This window comes from Coenobita brevimanus, chromosome 54 (genome assembly GCF_032717465.1).
Source record: "Coenobita brevimanus isolate Jiangsu-jjx chromosome 54, ASM3271746v2, whole genome shotgun sequence".
Lineage (NCBI taxonomy): Eukaryota > Metazoa > Arthropoda > Malacostraca > Decapoda > Coenobitidae > Coenobita > Coenobita brevimanus.
Window position 1 is genome coordinate 5443034 of NC_137007.1, and position 27835 is coordinate 5470868.

Sequence of the window (27835 nt, forward strand, 5' to 3'; positions counted from 1 at the left end):
CACGGGACACCTTCCTCTATTCCTCTACAAGATGCCAAGCAGGGACAAAGCCTTACGCCGCATAACCTCTCCCCCCCCCCTGCACGCCATTGTCTCGGCAATTCACCTGTTACCAGTGACCTGGCCAATAAAGACATTCAGGGCCAGAGTAATTCCCCAATCGATGACAATGTGGAGGACAAAGTTTACATAGCATTAGAGGAAGAAACAGTCAGAAATGATGATCAGGTAATGTGGGAAAAAAAAGGTCATGAATGGTGATGAGTTAGTGAGTGAAACAATGCTTATAATGCCTATATTACTGTTTGAAAACCAATATACTCTTGTACTACATATAAATTCGTACCAAGTAAATAAATAAATACTGTACTGTTTATGAGTGGATAAAATAGTTACCCTCCCATACAACTCGTTTTCTTTGGTGCCAGCCTGTTAGAAAACCCAGTCAGGTAAGGAAGTACAGTAACCCCTCCAATATCCGGATCAATAGAGCCATAGGCAGGTCCGGATAGTGGTCCTGTCCGGATATTGGGCCCCAGCTTATGGACTAGTACTTACGGACCCTAACTCTGAAAAACACCTATACAACTCCCTCTGGACATGCATAGCACCTATTTAAGACCCAAATCACACCAATAAGGGACATAAAAGACTGAAATAAATGCAAAAGAACCATAAAATGAGGTTTTAGAGGTGAGTTTATACAATATTAAACATTCTGGGTACTTACAAGTCCCTTGGTCTTGGACTGGTTTGAACCGCCAGTTTGCAGTCCACAGTTAATCCTCTGCACTCTAAATTCTAATTTCTTAACACTGCACAACACTGTAAATTCCTGTGTGTTCTAGTGGCAAGGTATTGCAGTTTATTCACTGTTTATTCACAAAAAACAAGCACCTGTGGCTTGCACTGTTATGAGTATCTGCTCTCCATCGGAGTTAAGCTGTGACTGTTGATGTTGGTGGGGTAACAGAGTTGCCAGATCGCAACAGCCACATTACCAATCTCCTCAACTTTCATTGTCAAATATAACTTTTCATTACCAAATTCGTAAAGCTAGCATATATTCTTCACTAATTGTATATACAAGTGGAAATACATGTAATCACTCTCCTTATAACTAACACCATGTTGATTATTTTCACACTATGTAGGGTAGCAGATTAATCAGAGAGAGCAAACAATCCACCATCTCCATCCTGTGTATCCTCATACATGTGAAAAATCCATTTGGTAATGCATTATTCTAATGCATTACCAAACGAATTTTTCATTACCAAATTGGCCCACACTTGGTAATGAAAAATACCAAATGGCAACCTGACAGGGGAGGGGTTATGAGGGAGGAAGGAAGGGGTGAAGGGACCATGGTGTAACAGCTGTTTGGCGCCAGGCGGGAATTTCAAATTATGGGAGGGAAAAAAGTCAGATTTTTTTCGAATTTTTTGCAGTTTTTGGCCCATTTTGGGAATATTGGATCCCAGGAGGATTATGTCCGGTTAGTGGGGATGTTCGGATATTGGGCGTTCGGATATTAGAGGGATTACTGTACTCGTACCTAAATCGAGTATTTTAAACCTGAGGTGAGCGATTTCTCTATGAATTTTCAATGTTTCTCACCAAAAGCGGATGTTTGAGCCCCCCCAAAAAAAGTTCCAAAAATGTCGGGACTGGGGCATACCATTGCCCAGAAAACGTCGGGATGGGGTGGGTTAAACCTCAATTTGCTGAGAACCATGTTTTTTTGAATACGCACTTCTAGCAGTGGGGACCTCACATGGCAAGCTGCTAAGAAAGTACAGATTTAGGTGTGGTTTCACAACTCCCACCATAAATAGCTGATGGCAAAAAAGATCTGCAGTGGTTGATATTGCCATTATGGCAGTTTGAGGACCCCTGATTTGCATTATGCATGTTCTGCTTCTGTTATGCAGATCTGTGGGACCTGACCATCAGCTCAGTTTTATAGGTGAATTGTGAAGTGGAAACTTGTGTTACAGGTGAAATAACCGAACAGAGCTTAAGTAACTGGAATGGCATACACCATTGTCCCACACCTATACTGATACTATGACACTCACTTAGACCGCCTCAACTCTTGAATCTAAATAAGTATGATGTGGTATTGGTGACCATGGAATCAGCTTTGAAGTGCAACTTGCAGTATTTAGAAGATAGCTGTAAAGATGCCTAGTGGCATAGTGGAAGAATAGATCAGTGGGAATGAATGGCTGTCCCAGTATGAATATTTGACTGGTGTCTGGAGATTCCTAAGTGATTCTTAGTGGTAGGTGGGGGCGCTCACCATCCACTCACTCGATGTAGTGCTGCTCTGGGGTGTCTGCCTATTCCTCTCTTCCATCTTTCTTTCCTTCCGTCCTGTTCTGTCTTTCTTTCCTTCATTGTTTCCTTGTCCTTCTGCCTACGGGTGACTTTACACTTCCTCTTCGGTCTTTCTTTCATTCATTCTTTCCTTTTCCTTCTGCGTGTGGGCGACTCTACACTGAGTAACAAGCCAAATGGTTTCCTGTACACCAGGAAACCATTTACTATGCTGGGTGGTAACCATATAACCAAATTTTGGCACCTGGTGGTTTAGTTGGTAATTATTGCACTCCAGTCGGATTGAGCCAGCGAAGGTTTATATCCAAGGGATGGTTGGGGTTGATTGCTCATGTAATGCCACTCAGGGATGAGTGAGGCTGGTCACTCTCATCTTAAATGTCGAGACCAACTGCTTTGCCCCGGGCTCTTATGCTCCTTGTGGGGCAATGTAGGATTGGATGATGATGGATGTAATGTAAAATTGATGTCGGGAGTACAGGTTAGTTTCCTACTCTTAAAAATGTTCAGGACTATATGTCAGCCTAGTTTTTTGCTCATGTGTTCCAGAACGAGTAGTATGGGGTTAGCTTTTTTTTTTTTTTTTTTTTTTTTTTTTTTTTACAGGTTAGTTTCCTACTCTTAAAAATGTTCAGGACTATATGTCAGCCTAGCTTTTTGCTCTTGTGTTCCAGAATGAGTAGTATGGGATTGGCTTTTTTTCTTTCTTTCTTTTCTTTTTTCTTTTTTTTTTTTTTTTTTACATTGTCTGCTTTTGTTCACACAGGCAGGTGGAGGAGACAGGGAGGGTGGAATCCAAGGTAGTAGAGTTGGCAGGGGAAGTTGAAGTGCAGGGAAAGGAACTGCAACAGGCACTTCACTCTCAAGCATTCACACAGGCACAGCTTCAACAGGCAAACACCCTTTTTGATGCTCTCAAGACAGACAATTTCATTCTCACCAGGCAGCTCAGGAATGTGAAGGTAGTGATCACTTCAGTACTGTGCATGTAACTTGAAGCTATGAGAGGGGAAAGTGCTTATTGTTACATACTGGAATAACTGAGATTTTGCATTGTATTTAGGAAATTCCACCTTACGGTAAAAATTTTTTTACTTAATGCTTCTCAGCATTGCCAAACTCAGGGTACTAATTAAACATTGGACTGAATTATTGTAAAAATTATGCAGTAAACTCTGATGTACACTAGGCCAGCTTTTGACATGGCAGATTTGCTTTAAGGTCAAACTGTGTTATTCAGAGCTTCATATTTCAAGCAGTTGTTCCCTGGATATGCCTTTTGGTGGGTTGTTCCTCCCTCCCTGCAAAATTCAACTTCTGTAATAAAATATTAACATCCAGTCCCATGTTATTCCCTTCAAGGTTTGCTATACTGAATTCCAGTTTTCCTTTTTATGTAGTGTTTTGTGGGTACTTAGGTGCTCCAATTGGATTGAGCCTGTGCAGGTTTGTATCTAAGGGGTGGTTGGGATTTATTGCTCATGTAATGCCACTCGGGTTAGTGAGGCTGGTCACTCTCATCTTAAATGTCAAGACCAACTTGCCCTACCCCAGGCTCCTACACACCTTATAGGGCAACACTGGATTAGATGATAAGTGAATGAATGAATATTAAGGTTCACTGTTACTCACTCAGTGGGAGGACACATGAAAGTTTGTGAAACAACCTCCTTCACTCATATTCTATCTCTCATCTGTTATATAGAATGATCAGTGCCAAAGCAATTTTGAATTCACCACAACCAGACCCCAGTGATTCCTGCAGTTTACCCTGTTGCATCCCTTCTAGCCTATTATAATGCAGATCTGGAGGAGATGGACATTTTGCCAGAAAGTCAGTTTGGATTCAGAAGTGGAAGGTCTTGTGTTTCCAGTTTGTTGAGCATCTACACAAGAGTGATTGACATGTACATGAGAGAGATAGTTGAGTGGATTGTGTGTATTTAGATCTGGAGAAAGCCTTTGACAAGGTACCCCACAAGCAACTAATGTGGAAATTGGAGCACATAGGACAGCTGAAGGGGAACCTCATGAAGTGGATGAGAGACTTCTTGAGAGACAGAGAAATGAGGACAATAATAAAGGACAGGATGTCTGGATGGAGGGAAGTAACAAGTAGAGTCCCACAGGGCTCGGTGTTAGCACCCTTAATGTTCCTGATTTACGTAAACGGTATGGTAGATTGAATAAACAGTTATGCAAGTCTGTTTGCTGATGATGCAAAGATCTTGAGGAGAGTACAAGTTGAAGAAGACTGTCAAATGCTACGTGGGAAATGAAATTCAGTGCAAAAAAATTGTAAAATACTGTACTGGAAATGTTCTTTCCTTCATTCTTTCCTCTTCCTTCTGCCTGTGGGTGACTCTACACTGAATGACAAGCCAAATGGTTTCCTGAACACCAGGAAACCATTTACTATGCTGGGTGGTAACCATATAACCAAATTTTGGTGCCTGGTGGTTAAGTGGGTAATTATTGCACTCCAGTCGGATTGAGTTGGTGAAGGTTTATATCCTAGGGGTGGTTGGGGTTGATTGCTCATGTAATGCCACTCAGGGATGAGTGAGACTGGTCACTCTCATCTTAAATGTTGGGACCAACTGCTTAGCCCCGGGCTCCTACGCTCCTCATGGGGCAGTGTCGGATTGGATGATGGATGGATGGGTAAAAGTACCAAGAGACCATCACTGAATTATTTGATGGGTAACAAACAAGTCATAAAAGCGAGAGAAGAGAAGGACTTGGGAATGCTGGTCCAGGATAATTTGTCACCTGAAAAACACATTGACAGTAGTTGAGGAGACACATAATCTCTTGACTAACATAAGAGTAGCATTTCATTACATAGATGAGATGTTCAAAAAATTGATAGTGGTCATGATCCGCCTCAGGTTGGAGTATGTGACAGTAGTGTGGTCCCCATACACACACACACACACACACACACACACACACACACACACACACACACACACACACACACACACAACAAGTATAAATAAGATCAAGAGAATACAAAGAACAGCAACCAAGATTTTTTTTTTTTTTTTTTTTTTTTTTTTTTTTTTTTAATGCAAGGAAGAAGGAACCAAAGGCCATGAGCCCGCAGTAACAGTTCCCTCCAAGAGAAAAACAAAATACAATAGAGAGCCAAATTCAAGATCCGATCATTTTGAGATGCCTGGACACACTGCGTTCGAAAAACTGGAGATCGTAGGCAGCAGGAAATACAGACAGAGGGAGACAGTTCCAGAGTTGACCTGTTGCATAAATGAAAGACTGGGAGTAACGGTTAACTCTTGCATTAGAGAGTTGGACAGAAAAGGGATGAGAGTTTGCTGCCAGACGGGTGCTATGCGCCCGTCGAAGAGGTGGAGGAATGCAAGCAGACAGTTCAGAGGAGCAGTGACCATTAAAGTAGCGATAGAAAAGAGATAAAGATGCAACAGTGCGGCGAAGAGACAGAGGTTGAAGGGAGTCAGTAAGAGGAGGAGAGTTAATGAGACGAAAAGCCTTTGACTCCACCCTATTGAGAAGAGCTGTATGTGGGGAGCCTCCCCACACATGAGAGTTGTACCCCACACTGGGGCGGATAAAACCCCTGTATAGAGTCAACAATTGTGCAGGGGTAAAGAAGGAATGGAGGCGGCATAGCACACCCAATCTCTTGGAAGCAGATTTTACAAGAGATGTTGTATGATCTTTCCAAGATAAGTCCCGAGTAAATGAAACCCCAAGCATGTTCAAGGATGATGCAGGACTAAGCTGAATATTATTAAACATTAGTGGGTATACCTGTGGAAGATTCTGTCAGGTTGATAGGTGTAAGAACTGAGTCTTAGATGCATTAAAAACAACCATATTATTTTTACCCCAGTCAGAGATACGAGCCAAGTCAGACATTAGGTGTGCCATAGCCTCATCCCTTGATTATTGAAGTAACTGTTGAGATGGGCGTTGTGGGAACCGAATGGAAAGGTGAAGGGTGGAGTCATCAGCATATGAGTGGATAGGGTTAGATGTACAGCTTAGAAGATCATTGATGAATAAAAGGAAGAGAGTTGGTGATAGGACAGAGCCCTGAGGAACACCACTGTTGATAGATCTAGGAGAAGAACGATGGCCGTCTACAACAGTGGCTATAGAACGACCAGAAAGGAAGCTAGCGATGAAGGCACAGATAGAAGGATAGAAACCGTAGGAGGGCAGTTTGGAAATTAAAGATTTATGCCAGACTCGATCGAAAGCTTTTGAGATGTCAAGTGCAATGACAAAGCTTTCGCCAAAGTCCCGAAAGGAGGATGACCAGGAGTCTGAAAGGTAGGTGAGAAGATCGCCAGTGGAGCGTCCCTGACGGAACCCGTACTGACGATCAGAAAGGAGGTTGCGATAGGAAAGATGCCTTAAAATTTTTTTATTGAGAATTGACTCGAAAACTTTTGAAATACAGGACGTTAAAGCAATTGGACGATAGTTGGAGGGTTGGGAGTGGTCACCCTTCTTTGGGACTGGCTGAATGAGAGCAAACTTTCAGCAAGAAGGAAAGGTACAAGTTGACACAAAGGTGAAAGAGTTTGCCTAGGCAGGATGTAAGCACAGAAGCACAGTTCTTGAGAACAACAGGAGGGACCCCATCAGGCCCATATGCCTTGTTAGTACTGAGGCCAGTGATGCCAGAAAATACATCAGCTGAAGAAATTTTAATGTCAGCCATGAGGAAGTCAGAGGGGGGAAGTGATGGAGGAACAGCACCGGAATTGTCTAAGGTGGAATTGGAGGAGAAAGTCTGTGCGAAGAGATCTGCCTTATCAGTAGAAGAAATAGCTACAGAACCATCAGAGTAGAAAAGAGGAGGGAAGGATGATGAGGTAAAGTTGTTAGAAAGATTTTTGGCAAGGTGCCAGAAGGAGCGGGAAGAATTCGAGTTGGAGAGTTAAGAGCATTTAGTATGGATGAAATTATTTTTAGCAGAGCGAAGAACAGACTTAGCACGATTCCGGGCAGAAACGTAAAGATGATGTGATTCAGGGGTGGGTTGGCTCCGGTACCTTTTGTAGGCCCTCTCCTTGTTGCGGACAGCATTAGAACAAGCGTGATTAAACCAAGGCTTTCTTGCTTTAGTCAAAGGATATGAGAAAGGAATGTATGCTTCCATGCCCGAGAGAATAACCTCCGTAATGTGCAAGGCACACTCAGATGGCTCACGGCCATGGAAGCATTAATCATTCCAGGGAAAATCAAAGAAGTACTGCCTGAAGGCCTCCCAGTCCGCGGCTCCAAAATGCCACAGATGATGTTTCCCTTGTGGGTCCACAGGCCGTACCGGAGTGATAGGACAGGTTAAGGTGAAAAGGTTGTGATCGGAGGAGCCCAACGGAGAGAAAAGATTAACAGAATAAACAGAAGGATTAGATGTGAGAAAGAGGTCAAGTATGTTGGAGCTCTCTCCAAGGCGGTCAGGGATATGGGTAGGGTGCTGTACAAGCTGCTCTAGGTCATTAAGGATAGAAAAGATGTAGGCTTGTTCACCAGGTGGATCAGTGAAAGGAGAGGAGAGCCAAAGGTGGTGGTGAACATTGAAATCTCCTAGAATGGAGATTTCAGTGAAAGGAGAAATGGATAGAATGTGTTCCATCGTAGAAGTAAGATAGTCGAAGAATATTTGATAGTCAGTAGAATTAGGGGATATGTAAACAGCACAGATATATTTAGTCAGAGAATGACAAGAAAGCCGAAGCCAGAGTGTAGAGAATTCAGAAGATTGTCCCTATGCTCTCAGATCTGACATACAGGAAAGGGTTGGAAAAACTAGACCTGCCTTCCTCAGAAGAAAGGAGAGGGGCGACATGATTACAGTGTTCAGGGCCATAATGGGAGTAGAAATAATTGACAGAGAAAATCAGTTTGTTTGGGGTGGGAGAAAAACAAGAGGACACAGAATGAAACTAAAAAGGCCAAGTTGCTTGAAGGATGTCAAGAAATATATTCTTCCATATAGATGCATAGACATTTGGAATAGCCTGGACAAAGAGATCGTCCAGTCTGAAAACTTAAGTTAGTTCAAGGCAAAATTTAACTTATCGAGAAACAGAGGTGGGACCCCACGAACGTAGCTCATTTCCTGTATAACACAACTAGGTAACTACAGCTAAGTAAATACACACACACACACACACACACACACACACACACACACTATACAGAGTCTGATACAGGCCAGTGAGACAGCGAACCAGGAGATCGAGAATTTGAAAGAAGAAAATATCGAATTAAGGAGAAAACTACAAGAGAGCAGTAACAAAACAGAGACGGTGAGTAGTGTGTTAGAAGAGCAAAAGGCAAAGTAGGCACATGTGGAAGAGGAACAGAAAGAAGTGGTTAGCTTAAGGGAAATCATTCAGGAAGAAAGGGAAATGAACAACAAAAAAATTGAAGAAAATGTAGTGAAAATATTGAAGAAAAAAGAGAAAGTAGTGAGAGAAACTGTAGAAAGGAGCAGATGTGTGGTAGTATTTGGAAATAGGGAGGAGGAAGAAAAGGTTAGATTCGTGAGACTTGAGAGAGACACGAATCAAGTGAGAAAAATATTGGGCAAGATCGATCCCGAAAGAAACAAGTGGGAAAAAGAAATTGAGAAAGTAAGGAGGATAGGGTCGTATACGAAAGGAGAAGTAAGACCAGTGAGAGTTAAGTTGTCATCAGAAAGTGTAGTAAACAATACTGTATACTGAAAGTGACCTGGAAACTAAGTTAAGATGCAGGGATGGAAAATGTTATAGTAAGAAAAGATTTGAATGAAGAAGAAAGAGAAGTTTTAAAATCTTTGAAGGAACAAGTGAAGGAAAAAAATGACAGGAGGACAGAGGAGGAATGCAAAACTTTTTTTTTTGGAGAGTGATGGATATGAAAGTAAGGAAGTGGTATGTGAGGAACTAGAAGTGAGGGAAACAAGGGGTATGGATATGGTAGCGAATAAGAGACGAATGAGTAAAAAGTAAAACCAGTGCTGTAAATCTAAGTATGATGTATAGTAATGTGGATGGGTTAATATCCAAGAAAGGGGAAATTGGAGACTATATAAATGAAAAGAAACCTGAAATTGTTTGCTTGGTGGAGACTAAAATGCCCCGAGAAGTTGATACTAAATTATTTGGATGGAACAGTTATAATATTTGGAGGAAAGATAGAGAAAGCAAGTTTGGGGGAGGTATAATGATTTTAACCTGCAGTGACCTAAGAGCAAAAAGTACGGAAATTGAAAATACCATGGTTGAACTTTTGGGAGTTCAAATAGAAGACAGTTATGGAGAAAAGTAAATGTAATAGTATTTTATATGCCTCCCAAAACTAGAGCATGGGCAAAAGAAGATTATGAACAGTTAGTAGGAGAATCCATTATTAAAATAAAGATGATACTTGAAAGAAGAAATAGAATAATAATAATGGGAGATTTTAATTGTGGACTGGGAAAGTATGGATGCTGGGAGCAGTGAGGAATCTTGGGGAAATAAATTAATGGAATTGGTGATGGAAAACATGTTAACCTAAGTAATTAAAGAAAATACAAGAATTAGGGGTCACGAATCATCAAGGCATGATTTAGTATTCACAAAGGACCCAAATGATGTGAGGAACATAACCTACCAATGCCCCTTTGGTAAAAGTGATCATATGGTTATTGAGATGGAAGTGGTGGGAGTAAGGGAAGGAGAAAGGGATGAAAAACACAGGAAGAATAGATGCAATTACGGGAAGGCAGACTTTCCTTCCCTGAGGAACTTTTTCCAAAACGTAGACTGGAGTAAAATGAATACGATCACAAATGTTGACAAGAAATATGAGTTTCTGATAGAAGTGTATAAAACAGGAGTTAGTAAATATGTCCCAAAATTTTCCGCAGCTATGGAAAGGAAGAAAGAATGGTTTAACAACAGATGCACAGTGGCACATGAGGCAAGAAAAAGAGCATGGAATAAAGTGAGAAGAAGGTATAGTGAAAGGGCTTGGGAGGAGTACAAGCAGGTAAGAAATGAATATGTAAGGGTGCGGCGAGAAGAAGAAAGGAAATATGAAAAGGGTATTGTAACTAAACGTAAAAAGGAGCCGAAATTATTTTTAGGCTTGTCTCTATCTAGCTATCTATTGCCAGACGCCTCAATCCCGTTTGGGGTGGCCACAAACAAATCGCCTCCAAGTCTCCCTGTCCCACGCCATTTCACTGCCCTGCTCCCAACTCACACCCCCCTCTCTCATATACCTCTCCACCCCGTCCCTCCATCTCATCCTCGGCCTCCCCCTCCCTCTTCCCCCCTCCACCTCACTCACATACACTCTCTTCGTCAGTCTTTCACCCACCATCCTCTCCACCTGGGCAAACCACCTCAGTGTGTTCCTCATAATGCTTCCTATCACATCCACACCCACACCACAACGTTCCTTTATATCCTCATTCGTCAGCCTGTCTCTCCATGTGACTCCACAGGCTCCTCTTAAATAACTCATTTCCACTGCTCTCACTCTTGACTTGTGTCCTTCCAACAACGTCCAAGCTTCACTTCCGTACATTAGAGTTGGTATCACAATACTGTCATGTAGTAACTTTTTCACTTCCATGCTCACTTCCCTGTTTCTTATCATTGCTTTCAAAGAACCAGCAACCTTTCTTCCCTGCTGTACCCTTTCAAGCACTTCACCCTCCAAACCTCCATCCTTACTCATCACACTACCCAAGTACTTAAATGTACTCACATTTTCCAATTCCTCACCATCCAACCTCGCTGTACGTTCACTGACTTCACCTCTCTCAAAGACCATCACTTTACTCTTCCCTACATTCACCTTTAGATTCCGTTTCTTACACACTCTCCCAAACTCATCCACCAAGCCTTGCAGCTCCCCTTCGTCTTCACTCAACAACATAGTATCATCTGCAAACAACAGTACAGGGAGTTTCCAAACACTATCCTCTCTCACCAGGGCCACTCCAACATCCACTACCCTATCTTGTACCTCTTTTATTACCCCATCCATGTACAGATTGAACAACCATGGAGACATGACACATCCCTGTTTCAACCCAACTTTCAAAGAGAAAAATTCACTTAGTTCACCATCCACTCGCACTGCAGCCTTCGCACCATCGTACATACTCTTCACAGCATTCAGCAACTTCCCATCTACTCCATATATTCTTAACACTTTCCACAATCCTTGTCTATCCACCCTGTCATATCTATCTATCTATCTATTGCCAGACGCCTCAATCCCGTTTGGGGTGGCCACAAACAAATCGCCTCCAAGTCGCCCTGTCCCCCGCCATTTCACTGCCCTGCTCCCAACTCACACCCCCCTCTTCTGTCATATGCTTTCTCCAAATCCATGGAAGCCGCATACAACTTCTTTCCCTTCTCTAGAAACTTTTCCACTAAAGATCTAAGAATGAATATCTGATCTACGCAACCTCTTCCCTTCCTAAATCCTCCCTGTTCTTCTCCAACTAATTTCTCTGTTCTTTCTCTAACTCTGTCAATAAGTATCCTACCATACACTTTTCCTATTATACTAAGAAGACAAATGCCCCTATGATTACCACACACTTCTTTTTCCCCTTTTCCTTTGTACAAGGGAATAATTATACCTGACTTCCAGTTTTCCGGGACTCTACCTTCCTCCCAGGCCAATCTGCACATCTTCCACATCCATTCTACTACTGTCTCTCCCCCATGCTTCAGCATTTCACCACACACTCCATCAATTCCTGGGGCTTTCCCCGATTTAACTGTCTTCATTACTTCCACAACTTCTGTCCTACTGATTTCTTCCTGTCTTCTCACCTCCCTCCTTCTCCCAGCCATTCCCCAGCCACTTATACTCGCATTACTTCCATCCTCTATGTTCAACGATTCCTTAAAGTGTTCTTTCCATCTGCTCACTTTTTCTCCCTTCTCCACTAGTAATCTACCAATTTTATCTTTCACTCCCCTGCTAACTTCACTTCCACCCTGTCTTACTCTTTTCACCTCTTTCCAGAACATTTTCTTACAGTCCCTCCACTTTACACTCAAATTCCTTCCAAATTCCTCATCCACTCTCTTCTTACTCTCTCTTACTAATCTTTTCACCTCTCTCTTTCTTTCTACATATAACTCTCTCTTCCGCCCCTCAACTTCTTCCACGCCCCTATTTCTCATCCATTCATTGTATGCTTTCTTCTTTTGTGCCACAGCCTGTCTCACCTCTTCAGTCCACCACGCTGTTCCTTGCACCCCCCTCCGTCTTCTCTTCCTTCCACACACCACATCACATGCTGCACATATTTCTTCTGTAAATATCCTACACACACCTTCCACGTCTCCCATCTGCTCCAATTCATATTTGCCCAATCGTTCCTCCACTTCTCTCTTATACTCTGCCTTTTTCTCATCCTCTTGTAACCTTTCCACTCCCCTTGCAACTACTCCTTCCTCTCGTCTTTCCCTTCTTCTGTTCCTCCATCTTACTTGAATCCTAATTCTGGCCACCACCAAGTAGTGGTCAGAAAGTCCACTCCCCCAACCTCTATAAGCTCTTGCATCCATTACACATCGTCGCATCCTTTCATCCACACACACATAATCAATCATTGCCTTGCTTTCATTCAGTTCACCACCCACCCTTCTCATCACATGCCATGTATACCTGTGGATCATTTTGTGCCTGAAGAGGGTATTGGCTATCACCAACCCCCTCCCAGCACAAATGTCCACTAACGCACTCCCATTCTCATCTATCTCATGGTAAAATTAAAGTTAAGGACAGTATAATACGATTGAGGGATGGAGATGAAACCTATGAAGGAGAAGAAGAATTGAGTGAAATAATGAACAACAAACAGCAGTCAGTCTATGTGCTGGAAGAGGAATTTAGGGAACCTGAAATAGAACCCAGGGTGACGGGAATGGCAGAAATTACAGTGGATGTGAATGAGATGCTGCAGCTGATGAGGGATCTGGATGTAAGAAAAGCAATGGGACCAGATGGTGTGTCTGGATGGATCCTGAAGGAATGTGCGGACCAGTTAATGTGGCCTGTTTATGTCATCATTAAGACTTCGCTGGAAAATGGACAATTACCCAAAGATTGGAAAAGAGCAAGTATTGTGCCAATCTTCAAGTGAGGAGCTAGGGAAGATCCACTCAATTATAGACCTGTATCACTTACTAGTATTGTTTGTAAAATCTGCAAGAATATTATTAGAAAAAGATGGATAAAGTATTTAGAAGAAAATGAAGTAATAACACCAAGACAATTTGGTTTTAGGGAAGGACGATCATGTGTTACTAACCTATTAAGTTTCTACAGTAGGGTAATAGATGTCATACAAGAGAGAGAGGGATGGGCAGATTGCGTCTATCTTGACCTAAAGAAAGTATTTGACAGGGTGCCGTATAGGAGACTGCTGTGGAAGTTGAAGACCTTTGAAGGGGTGCATGGGAAACTATTAAAGTGGATGGAAGATTATTTGAGGCCCTTAGAACCATAAGGTACTTTCCACCAGAAATAAAAAATGGAGAAAAACGCATTGAAAGTTTTCACACTTTCAAAATGCCATAACTCTGAGACTATTGGAGATATTTCAGTCTCCCCCCCCCCCCCCCCCCCCAGTTTAGCTAATGACATCTACTTTAACACAGAAACGTTTTCATCTTGAAAATTGTGTGGCACTTTGAAGCAAAAAACTTTGAATGTGTTAAACTCTTACTGCCCAATACCGCACTGCAACATTGTTCAACAAAATAGTAACATTTTGTTCCCCCCAACAAAGATATTCAGTCTATCGTATGTCTGATGGTAAGTATAAGCTAGTACTATATCCCATAAATGATTTCACAGAAAAAAATAATCCTTTCCAAGCCAATAGAACCATAATAGTCGTCAGTAATCGAAGTATTTAGTGTTGACTCCAAAATCTTCCTATGTTTTGCACCACAAAAACATTCTTCCGTAAATGGGTTTGCCCTGCCCTTTTCCGGCCATGAGGAGCTTATTGGCCCACTGAGACACGTGGGGTGGGGTGGCAGGATGTATCTAATGGACCTAAACTCAGGCTCTCAGACGACCACTCACCTGCACAGCTTCACACCTCACTGTAAAGAATGGGAATTTCGACCACTTTGACAAGACCACAGAATACACCCAATGTGCTCTCCAGACAGAGTGGAAGTTGGTGAGTATAATGCTATAAAAAAAAATATTTTCCCCAAACACGGCGGAAAGTACCTTATGGTTCGAAGGGCCTCATTTGTTAGGAAGGCAGATGAGAACAGTCATAAGAGATAAGTTTTCGCAGTGGAGAAACATGACTAGTGGAGTACCCCAGGGCTCTGTCTTAGCACCAATATTGTTTCTGATTTATGTAAATGATTTACCAGAGGATTTAAATAGTTACATGAGTATGTTTGCAGATGATGCTAAAATCATAAAACATATTAAAGGTACTGGTAGTTGTAAAGAACTGCAAGAGGACTTGGACAAACTCCACAGCTGGAGCCAGACTTGGAAAATGGATTTTAATGCCAAGAAGTGTCATGTCTTAGAAATGGGAATGAGTGAAGAAAGACCGCACTGGACATATAAAATGGGCAATGAGATAATTTGTAAGAGTACAGATGAGAAAGACTTGGGAGTGACTATTCAGGATGACTTGTCACCAGAAAAACATATAAACAAAATCATTAGAGGAACTTATGGATTACTGACCAATATGGGGATGAGGGTGGGTTCATGGAATGTGGGAAGTTTGAGGGGAAGAGCAGGGGAAGTCGTTGAGGCATTCAGTAGGAGGTGGGTGGATGTGGCGTGTTTGCAGGAAGTCCGGTACAGGGGTGGATCAGCCAGAAAGATTGTTGGGAAGGACTGTTGCTATAAGTTGTTTTGGCAGGGGGGGACAGACGGATATGGAGGTGTTGGTGTGATGGTTGCGGAGAAATGGGTGGAATATGTTATGAATGTTTTGAGAGTAAGCAATAGGATATTGGTAGTGAAAATTCTGTTGGGAAGAAAGGTAGCTGCGATTATATCGGCATATGCTCCACAGGCAGGATTGGATGAATCAGAGAAAGATAGATTTTGGGATGATTTAATACGTGTAGTGGGTGGTATGCGGGATGATGAGATAGTGATTTTGGGAGGGGACTTAAATGGTCATGTAGGTGAAGCAGCACAAGGTTATGAAGGAGTGCATGGGGGATGTGCGTATGGTATAAGGAATGCAGAAGGGGAAAGGATACTCGAGTTTGGGGAGGCAACGGATATGATTGTGTGCAACACATATTTTAGGAAAAGAGACAGTAGGTTAATTACGTATGAGTCTGGGGGAAATAGCAGTCAGATAGATTATTTTCTGGTTAGGAGGGCCGATAGGAGGTTAGTGAGGGATGTTAAAGTTATAGGAAGTGAGGAGTGTGTGCAGCAGCACAAACTGTTGATTTGTGATATGGTGCTTAAAGAACAAGTGATGAAAAAGAGGACTTATGTACCTAGGAGGAAAATATGGAAGCTGAAAAACCAAGTAGTAAGGGATGCCTTCTATAGCGAGTTGAGGAGAGCGGTGGCTGAACAGGGAGCTGTAGACAGAGGCGTTAATGAACAGTACAGAGCCCTCAAGAACAATTTCTTGAGAGTTACTGATGTAACATGCGGCTGGACAAGAGGACCACCAAGACATAAAGTAACTTGGTGATGGGATGAGGGTGTAGAAGCTGCAATTAAGAAGAAAAGAAGGCTTTTCCGGGAATGGAAGAAGGGTGGTAGCAAAGAGGAATATTTGGCTGCCAAGCGTAGGGCTAGAAGAGAGGTATACAGGGCAAAGTCTGAGTCACAGAGACAATTACTTGATAACCTAAATCATGGGGAAAGGAAAAATATATTTAGGGTGGCAGGTCAGGTGAAGAGGGATAATCGGGATATCATAGGTGGGCAGTGTGTGAAGAATGATGAAGGAAGGGTAGTGGTGAACAGTGAGGATATTAAAGATGCATGGAGAGAGCATTATAACTGGTTGTTGAATGAGGAGTTTGACTGGGACAGGGAAGGTTTGGATCCAGCAGATCCAGTGTCTGGCCCTTGGCCTTTGATTAATACTGCTACTGTGAGTGAGGCAATAGGCAGGATGAGGGTGGGGAAGGCAGCAGGTGTGTCTGGGTTGACTGCCAAAATGTTGAAAGCCTCAGGCAATATAGGGGTGAGTTTAGTCACTGACTTGATAAATAGGATTATTTATGAGTGTTTTGTCCCAGATGATTGGCTGAAGAGTGTAATTGTAAATGTGTATAAAGGGAAGGGTGATGCCCTGGAAAGAGGAAATTATAGAGGTATGAAGCGTTTAGATCAGATAATGAAGGTAATGGAGAGAGTTTTAGAAGGTATGATTAGAGAAAGAGTGAATATTGATGAGATGCAGTTCGGGTTCATGCCAGGTAGGGGGACCACTGATGCCATATTCATTGTTTGACAGCTTCAGGAAAAATATATTGGTAGGAGAAGGGATCTTTATTTTGTTTTTGTTGATTTGGAAAAGGCCTTTGACAGAGTCCCTAGAGAGGTGGTGAAGTGGGCAATGAGAAAGCTTGGCTTGGAGGAGTGGCTGGTTAGGGTGGTTATGGCCATGTATGTGGTTGCTCACACCCAGGTGAGAGTGAATGGAGATTTGAGTGATGAGTTTTCCGTGAATGTTGGTGTGCATCAGGGGTCAGTCTTGAGTCCCATGTTGTTTATCATGGTACTTGAAGCCCTTTCACATGACTTTAGAAACGGACTCCCGTGGGAGTAGTTGTATGCTGATGATTTGGTGTTTATTGCAGAGAACGAAAGGGAGGCGGAGGAAAGGTTTAGGAAGTGGAGAGATGGTATGGGGCAAAAGGGTTTAAGGGTAAATGCAGATAAAACAAAAGTGATGATATCTAGGGTTGGTGGCGGTACTGTCAAAGACGAGGGAGAGTGGCCATGTGCAGTTTGCCACAAGGGCGTGGGAAGTAATTCCATCTTGTGCGGTGTGTGTGATAAATGGGTGCATAAGAGATGTAGTGGTATCAGAGGTAGACTGCGAGATAATGCTGATTTTATGTGTACGGCGTGCCGGGGTGAGCAGGTGGAGATTGTCAGACGTGAAAGGATTGAACTTGCTGGTGAATCTCTTGAGTGTGTGGAAGAGTTTTGTTATTTGGGAGACATGTTGTGTGCTGGAGGTGGGGCTGGAGCTAGCTCTGTGGCTAGGGTGAGAAGTGGTTGAAAGAAGTTCAGGGAGCTCTTGCCTCTCCTGACATTGAGAGGGCTCTCCTTATGTGCTAAGGGGTCTTTGTATGCAGCATGTGTTAGGAGTGTAATGCTGTATGGCAGTGAGACCTGGGCAGTGAAGGAGGAAGATATTCGCCGGCTCAGACGTACAGAAATGACAATGATTAGGTGGATGTGCAGTGCGTCCCTGCGTCCAAGGCCTGGAGGGGCTGGGTTTACAATGGAAGAGTTGAGAGGTAGGATGGGACTGGAGTGTATTGGTGTTGTGATGAGGAGAGGTAGATTGAGGTGGTTTGGACATGTGGAGAGGATGGGGGATGATAATTGGGTGAGGAAGGTGAGAAGTGTTAATATTGGGGGTGGGGTTATGAGGGGCAGACCGAGAAAGACATGGGACGAGGTCATTAAGTGTGACCTTAGGGTTAAGGGACTGAACAGGGAGGCTGCAATGGATCGTGCAGCGTGGAGAGCCGCCATTAGGTGACCAAGGCCAACACATGCAAGCATGTTGGAGCCTTTAAAAACGAAATGAAAAACGAAACGATGAGAGTGGCTTGTAATTATATGTACGAGGAAATGCTGAGGGAGTTGATAGTGACCATGATAAGCCCAAGGCTAAAGTATGCGGCTGTGGTATGGTCCCCTCATTTGAAGAAGCATATTGATAAACTAGAGAGGGTTCAGCGGATGGCAGCAAGGGTGACTCCATGTTTAAAGGAACTCTCCTACAAGGAGAGACTGGAAAAACTGAAGTTACCAACGCAGCGTGAGAGAAGAGAAAGAGGTGACTTGATCACGATATTTAGAAATGTAAGAGAATTGGAAGGAGTCAATAGAGAGGATCTTTTTGTGTTGGATGATGGAAGAACAAGAGGTCATGACTTCAAATTGAGGAAAAGTAGATGTATTAATAATCTTAAAAGGTTCAGTTTCCCGAATAGAAGCATAAGTATTTGGAATGACTTAGACGAGGAGGTGGTGCAGGCAAAGAACATTCATGTGTTTAAAACTAGATTGGATAAATGTACTGTAGATATGGAGACAGAACAACACGAGCTTAGCTTAATTCCTGTATACTACAAGTAGGTAAATACACACACACACACACACTCACACACACACTGAACAAAACAGTACCCTGCCACGCACTCATACCATGGGAGTCTCCCTTACCAACTTACCAATCATAAAATAATTGGTGAAACAGTGATAGATTCCATTGATGTAAAGTTCGCCCAATCCATGGTATAGGCCCTGCTGTATGGTATCCATGGCTGCCTAAACCTAGGTATAATCAGATGTGTATAATATGTAGTGTAGTATTACAACAGTAATAATAGTAAGTATTATAACAATAAGAACAATGATTAGGTCGTGACGAAATTACCCCGTCAGGTGGGGTAATTTCGTCATGAGACACTTTTCTTTCCTAAATGTTTTTTTTTTTTTTTTTTTTTTTTTTTTTTTTTACAAAAACAATTATAGGCATCTTAACAGAAAGGATGTATGTATAGATAAAGCTATAAAAATGTATATATTCCATATGTGGCAGTTTATATTTAGCAAAAGCCACCGTTCATGGTGAAATTACCTCATTTTACCCTATTTAAACAGTTGTATGTAGAACCTAACCCCATATTTTAAGTGTAAACGTACGTCCCGTTTTTGCACGAATTGGTTCAACATAAGGTTCTGCATAACCTATCTTGTGTTGTATGAAGACTGTACTGTACTTGGAGAAAAAATCTGGGTGAATAATTTTGATGTAATTTGGACAAGTAAGAATTGCATGAAAGAACCGGTATATGACTGGGGCAGTCACACTTCCAGTTACAGATGTTTGTCTAAAGTGAATGATTTTTTACTAACTATTACACATATATCCCAATATCCAGCAGTGTTGTGTACCAGTAGGAGTGTTTGGTCAGCGAGTATGTCAGATATCGTAGCAGGTTTCCTCATAAGATGCTGAAGAAAAGCCAGAGACGTGCTCCAGACCCAAACCCAAGCTCTCATATACCTTACTTAATCAATAGAGACTGACAGAGAAACACCATAGGTAATGTTATTATCCTCGTAAACAATACTGTTGCTAAAATATGGCACATCAAATATCACATGCAGGAGGGTAGGCTGGTGGAACGTACAGTGTTCAATACCGTTTCAGGGCAATTAAACAGCTAGGCAGGCTGCTGGCAGTGTGCCAGGTGGAGGTGGGGGAGGGCATGGGGCTAGGGAGGGAGACAAGTAGGGGTGAGGGAGGGTGGGGTGACAGGGAAGGAGGCAAGACAGCCAAACACCCCTACTACTACCCCCCTCCCAGTCTCATTCACTCTCTCTCACTCACCCACTCACCACTATCACTCACTCACCACTTTCACTCACTCACTCAGACAGATGGACACACACACACACACACACACACACACACACACACAGCGGACCAGCCAGAGCGAATGGACGTGTCTCAGCCACCCCGCAAACCTTAAGTAGTTTTCAGAAATTATGTTTGTCCAGTCTCCTACAGTCTTGTCTAAAGTGTAAAATATTGTATGATAATATAGTCTGCCAAAATATAATGAGCTAGTGTCAGTGAGTATACAGTACATCCTTCAACTTTGCGAATTTTAACTTTGCGATTCACCAATTTTTGCGTGGTAGTTTCAAGTCATTAATTTTTTTGACATTTATGAACTTTGCGAGCAATCACACACTTTGCGAGGTCGAGTGGTGGGAGAGTCATCTTCCCGCACTACTTTGTCACGCAGAGTAGTGACATCATGGTTCGCTGGGTGTACTGCGCCTTCTAGTTCAGTGGTCTGGCACCCTACCATGTCTGTCTGCACCTGTTCCCAACCAAGGTCACTGACCCTCACAGTTTTGTGGTGCTCCTTGCAATATCCCAGCAGTCTAACCTTGCACGAGTGTTACCATGGCGCCAATGGGTAAGAAGAACAAGAAAATAAGTTTCGAGGCCAAATTGAAAATGATTGAAAGGAAAAAAGCAGGTAAAGGTAACTCTGCTATTGGTCGGGAGTTTGGTGTTTTTTTGTTTCTTACCTATCATTTTTTCTTATTAATATTACTGTACAGTACATCAGTTCATGTTTGTTTCATTTATCATCGTAAAATTAAGAGGTAGAGTCGAGAGAAAGAGTGGGAAAAAGTGCTTACCTTGGGGTGATGTTGACTAACATGCCTATAATTCATATATTTAATTGTTTCAATTTTGCGAATTTTGATTTTGCGAGAGTTTTTGTCGTCCATATTTTTGCAAAATTGGAGGAAGGACTGTACATGAATGCTCATAGACATTTAAGTAACAGCTGTTAGTATTGTAACCAACCATCAAACATGGCCGACAATGTAAACATCGAGGGACCCGAATTTCCAGGATTTGACAGTGAAACAAGTGTAATGGATTTAGTTAAAATGTTGATAATGAGAACTAGTGAACTAGAAAAGAAAGTGGAGTATCTAGTATAAGAAAAATACATGCCTGAAAATACCAAAAACACTATACAGATGGGAGATTATCTGACAGGAAGGCAGATGAGAATAGTTATAAGAGACAATTTTTCACAATGGAGAAATGTGACTAGTGGAGTACCCCAGGGCTCTGTCTTAGCTCCAGTAATGTTTCAAATATATATAAATGATTTGCCAGAAGGTTTGAATAGTTACATGAGTGTGTTTGCAGATTATGCTAAAATCATGAAACAAATTAAATATATTGACAGTTATAAAAAACTGCAGGAGGTCTTGGATAAACTCCACAGGTGGAGCCAGACTTGGAAAATGGATTATAATGCCAAGAAGTGTCATGTATTAGAAATGGGAATGAGTGAAAAAAGACCTCACTGGACATATAAAATGGGCAATGAGATAATTAGCAGAAGATGAGAAGGACCTGGGAGTGATTATTCAGGATGACTTGTCACCAGAAAAGCATATAAACAGAATCATTGGAGGCACTTATGGATTACTGACCAACATGAGAGTGGCTTTTAGTTATATGGATGAGGAAATGCTGAGGGAGTTGATAGTGACCAAGATAAGAGTATGCGGCTGAGGTATGGTCACCTCATTTGAAAAAGCATATTGATAAACTGGAGAGGGTTCAGCGGATGGCAACAAGGATGATACCATGCCTAAGGGAACTAAGCTATGAGGAGAGATGGGAAAAACTGAAGTTAGCAACACTACGAGAGAGAAAGGAAAGAGGTGACTTGATCATGATGTTTAGAAATGTAAGAAAACTGGAAAGAGTGGATAGAGAGGATATTTTTGTGTTGGATGATGGAAGAACAAGAGGTCATGACTGCAAGTTGAGGAAAAGTAGATGTTCCCAAACAGAAGCATAGGTGTTTGGAATGACATGGATGAAGACGTGGTGCAGACAAAAAACATTCATGTGTTTGAAACTAGACTGGATAAATGTAGATATGGAGACAGGACAACACGAGCTTAGCTCAATTCCTGTATACTGTGAATAGGTAAATACACATAGGTAAATAGGTAAATAAACACACACACACACACACACGAAACAAAACAGTATGCTGCCATGCACTCGTGCCATGGGAGTCCCCCTTACCAATTTATCAATTGTAAAATAATCGGTGAAACAATGATAACGTTGTAAAGTTCGCCCAGTATATGGTATAGGCCCAACTGTACGTTAGCCTTGGCTACCTAAGCCTAGGTATATGTTGTGTGGTATTACAACAGTAATAATAATAATAACATCCATCCATCATCGAATCCTACATTGCCCCATGAGAAGCATAGGAGAGCCCAGGGCTAGGCAGTTGGTCCCGACATTTAAGGTGAGAGTGCCACCCCTTTGATATAAACCTTCACCGGCTCAATCCGATTGGAGTGCAATAATTACCCACTAAACCATCAGGTGCCAAAATTTGGTTCTGTGATTACCACCCAGCATAGTAAATGGTTTCCTGGTGTATAGGAAACCATTTGGCTTGTCACTCAGTGTAGAGTCACCCACAGGCAGATGGAAGAGAAAAGAATGAAAGAAAGAAAGACAGAAGAGGGAGTGTAAAGTCACCTTTAGGCAGAAGGACAGGGAAATAATGAAGGAAAGAAAGACAGAAGAGGATGGAAGGAAAGAAGGATGGAGGAGAGGATAGGGCAGACACCCGACAGCAGCACTACATCAAGTGAGTGGATGGTGAGTGCCCCCACCTACTAATAATAATAACAATAAATATTATAACAATAATAACAACAATTAGGCCGCGGTGAAATTACCCTGTCAGGCGGGGTAATTTTGTCCTGAGACACTTTTTTTTTAAACATGTTGCATGGGCCCTTTTTTTTGGGGGGGGGGGGCAAAAACAATTTTAGGTATATTAACAGAAGACTACAATATAAAAATGTCAATATTCCACATTTGGTGGTTTATATTTAGCAAAGGCCACTGTTCAGGGCAAAATTACCCAGTTTTACCCTATTTAAAAAATTATATGTAGAACCTAGCCCCATATTTTACATGTAAACATATGTCACATTTCTGCACGAATTGGTTCAGCATGAGGTTCTGCATAACCTATCTCATGTTGTATGAAGACTTTACTGTACTTAGAGGAAAAATCTGGGTGAACAATTTTGATGTAACTCAGACAAGTAAGAGTTGCATGATATAACCAGTACAGTCATTACTCTTTTTACAATGATTCGGTTTACAATAATTCGCTACAACGATAATAGAAAAGTTCAACCCCAAATTCGATTTACAGTAAATTTCCCACTATAACGATTTTTCCATCGGAAAGCGCCAGGCACACGCAAGGTGACCGTCGCTTGTCTCAGGCAAGATGGCGACCCCAGCATGCAGCGCATTGTTATGGTTCAGTCAGGTCCCGCCACCCCTTCAATGCCCTGTCTTTTCAACTTGTTCATGTGTGCCCCCCTGTTATCGTCACCTTTCAGCCAAACATCGTACTACAGTAGTAATCCCTTAATTCACGTGAGGGTTACGTTCCCAGACCCCTCGCTTATGTGGTAAATTCGTGTATACGTTCTGCCCAATGTGTGCATGTAATTACGCATGTGTATTAAGTGTATTACATCTGAATAAGACTGTTTGTGCACTACATCCAGTACACTTTATAAACTAGCATAAAGTATGAAAAACAACAAAAATGTAAGAAATTTAACACTGAAAGCTGACAAGCACAGGTGTAGGTGGAGACACTTTAGCAGTCTGGTGCACTAGCCCACACTACCTCCCATATGCTACTTTCTGCTGCCTTTATTGTATGAACAGTTGACTCATTCACCCCAAACATATGGTTCCGAGACAGTTCACAGGCGTAGGTGGAGACTTTTTAGCACAGTCTGCTGCACTAGCCCTCACTGCCTCCCGTATGCTACGTTCTGCCTTCTTTATTGTACGAACAGTTGACTCATTCACCCCAAACATACGGCTCCAAGACAATTCACCGTCAAAACATGGACGATTCCCCATCAGGACAATTCACACCCTGGATGATTCCCATCATTTTATAAATATACTTCTTATTGATTAATTAATACTTTAATAACTAATTTTCAGGGGGATTTTATAACTCATATAAGAAAAAAACTAGTACTGTACTTGCTAAATAAACTGGTATGTAAATAAATGACAGGGAATCGTCCTGACAGCAAATTGTCACCAACATTCCTTCTCTAAGTTTGCCCAGCACTTTCACTCTGTCAGCGACATCACTTTACGAGTCCGTTTTGGTGTGTTACCACATGCATCACTAGCACTATTCTTAGGCCCCATGTTGGCAAACAAGGCAAGCAATCACTGGAAGGCAGAAAAATAAGCCACAAATAACAATTTGCGAGTCACACACAGTTCAACCGTCGGATTTAAATTGACTGTGTAGTGCATTGTAGACCGACCTCCCACACACACACACACACACACACACACACACACACACACATTTATGCATACGGGTAGCAGGTAGGCATTTTTATATTTTATATATTTCTCTCGTATATTAAATTTATTTATTTGAATATTATAATTTCGTTTTAATTATTGTAAAAAAAATTTGTGGATAACCGAAATCGCATGAGAAAAGTTCGTGTGAATTAAGGGATTACTGTACTGTGGATTTGTGTGCCCAGTGGTAAGGTCAGTGCCAGTGTAGGCCCCAGTGCTATGTTGGTGCAGGTATGGGTCCCAGTGCTAAGGTTGGTGCAGGTATGGGCTGGATTCCCCTCCCCCTAACCTGTTCCTGTCTGACTCAGAGGCTGACCACTAGTGCCTGTAAGCAAAGGTTGTCCCCCAGCCTCGGGGGGGACGACTTGGACCAACACAGTAAGGAATGAAGGTGGGTTGTCATTTATGGTTCAGTCTTGGTTCGGTGACTTTGGGAAGTTGAGTTGACGTAACCCCCCTTTTATAATGGGTTTCAATCTCCCGATTTACGATAAAATCAGTATACGATAAGGTACGACCTGACGTAACCCCATCGTAAAACGAGTGATGACTGTATATGACTTGGACAGTCACACTTCCAATTGCAGATGTGTGTTTAACCTGAATGATTTTCTACTAACTATTACACCCATATCCCCATATCCAGCAGTGTTGTGTACCAGTGGGAGTATTTGGTCAGCAAGTATGTTGGATATCGAAGCAATTTTCCTCATAAAATACTGCAGAAAAGCCAGAGATGCATTCCAGACCCAAACCCAGACTCTCATATACCTTACTCAATCAAGAGACTGACAGAGAAACATCATGGGTAATGTTGTTATCCTCACAAACAATACTACAGTATTGCTAAAAATTGGCACATCAGATATCACATACAGGAGGGTAGGCTGGTGGAACGTGGGGTGTTCAACACCATTTCAGGACAGTTAAACAGCCAAGCAGATTGCTGGCAAATGTGCCAAGTGGGGGTGGGGAAGGGCCTGAGGCAAGGGAGGGAGACAAGTGGGGGTGGGGGAGGGTGGGGGGACAGAGAAGGCAAGACAGCCAAACAGCCTTACTACCCCCCCTCCCTAGTCTCTCACTCACCCCTATCACTCACTCACTGCTCTCACTCACTCACTTACACACACACACACACACACACACACACACACACACACAGAGTTGGGGGAGGGTGGGGGTATGGAAAGGCAGACAACCAGGGGTGGGGGAAGGCAGGGGAACAGGGAGTGTGACTTGCCTGGCAGTGCTGAGTGTGGTGAAGGATGGAGGAGGGAAAGGGGGGGGGGAGAAGAGAGGATGGAGGGAGGAAGGGAGAACCAGGAGAGCCTCAGTGCACCAGATAATGGGGTATGGTGTATTATTAATTATTTTTTACAGGCGAGGTAAAGATATGCAGGAAAGATGTCAGCCAAACAGACTTTCAGCCCTAGACCCTAGCCTGCCCCCAGACATAAACAGAGGACTCTGTCTATCCAAGAAAAAATGAAAATCCTTGAAAAACTAGACCAAGAGGCATTCCCAGCCCCAATTGTGACTGAGTATGGGATTTCAGAAGTGTGTGTCTCTGCTATAAGGAAAGCTAAAGACAATCTTTTGAGCAGTACAGCCATGTTTGATATTAGCAGTGAACAGTCAACAGTGAAGCAATTTAGTGAGCTAAATTATGAAAATTTAGATGTGGCTGCTTATCAATGGTACCTATAGTTACATTTAGTGAAGTTGGAATTAGAAGTGTTGAAATTCAAGCATCTGCTGAACAGCTGGCAAAAACATATGAAATATGAGGGTTTTAAGGCTAGTACTGAGTGGTATTTAGATTTTAAAAAGTAAATACTGTAAAGTGAATTGTAATTTAAGACAGGCAGAGCACTTTTTGACGCAGCTCAAAACCTCATAACTTGGACAGCCTTCCCTCCCCTTCCTCCAGTAGTCAGAGGTAGTGGAGTTCTACGGTACGACATAATCCAATCCATCCTTTTGGTCATACCACTTTAGCATACCCTGGTTGGTCCTTTCCATCATATTTCATCTATTTCCATATGTCTTTTACCTTGTTCTTTCTCACTTTCTGATCATCGCCCCTACCACTCAGTCCTTAGGCAATGTATTTTTAACATTTTTACCCTTTTTCAGTGTAGTATTTAGGGTCAGTGCTTTGTGTCTGTACAGCTTTGTTGGCACCACTGTGCCCTCAAGCATAGCCATCTTTGCCTGAACTCTCACCCATCTTTCATTGCACACACATACACTTCCATTTCCACTAGTTACTTTTGTCCCATTCTCGTATCCCTGGTTTATTTCTAGTCCCTGAGTTCCATTTGCTACTGGTTGTCCGTGAATAAAATTTACTTCCTCCAAATCATTCTCATTTACATTTAATTTCCAATCACTGCCTTGTGCATTTTTAATACATCTCATCTTGTGTTTTCTCATGTTACTCTCAATTTCTTCTCCTCAAAAACTTATAAATTCAGATACTTACTCCAGGAGTGGCCTGAATCTGCAGCCAGTGCTATATAATCTGCAATTAGCAGTTTACTTCCTTGTCTATCCCTTGCTCAGCATCACTTAAATTTCCTTCTGTCCCTTATCACACACACACACACACACACACACACACACACACACACACACACACATAAATGTAGATACTGTGGAAATGGGAGAAGGCAGGGCTGAAGTGATATATATGAAATTAGAAACTGGAGAGAATGTTAAGAGAGATATGGCGGTAGTGTATGTTCCCCCAAAGACGAGAGCATGGAAGGATGACGAATACCATGAGTTGTTGTCAGATATGGCTAGCTACTTGCAAAAAATAATTGAGAAAAGCAATAATATAATTTTGGTGGGTGACTTTAATTGTAAAGAGGTGAACTGGGAGGAATGGTACTCGGGAGGCGGCGAGGATTCGTGGGGTACTATGTTATTAAATATAATAATGAATAATGTGATGACGCAGTGGGTCAAAGAAGAGACACGGTTTCGAGGTGAGGACACACCAGCAAGGTTAGATTTACTGTTCACCAAAGAACCTGATGTAATAGAATCATTGGAATATCTCTGTCCTTTGGGAAAAAGTGATCACGTGGTCATTGAGTTCCAGATGTTAATAGGAAACGTCGAGCCAAGAGACGAGCTTCATAGACAGGGGAAGATACAACTTTGGCAAAGCAAATTTTACAGGATTGAGAAACTTTTTGAAAATGCGGATTGGAGAAAATTCAGAGAAACAAGAGAGATACAGAGGAAGTG

At 42.2% G+C, this 27835-nt stretch overlaps 1 protein-coding gene across 1 annotated transcript in view; it reads left to right on the plus strand.

Moving 5' to 3' along the window:
• LOC145400993 (cilia- and flagella-associated protein 58-like) overlaps positions 1 to 27835 on the plus strand; it is a 234544-nt gene that overhangs the window by 104207 nt on the left and 102502 nt on the right. Inside the window, exon 9 of the mRNA XM_080273351.1 lies at positions 3110 to 3305. Coding sequence (XP_080129477.1) covers positions 3110 to 3305 — 196 coding nt within the window. The remainder of the gene's footprint in view (positions 1 to 3109; positions 3306 to 27835) is intronic.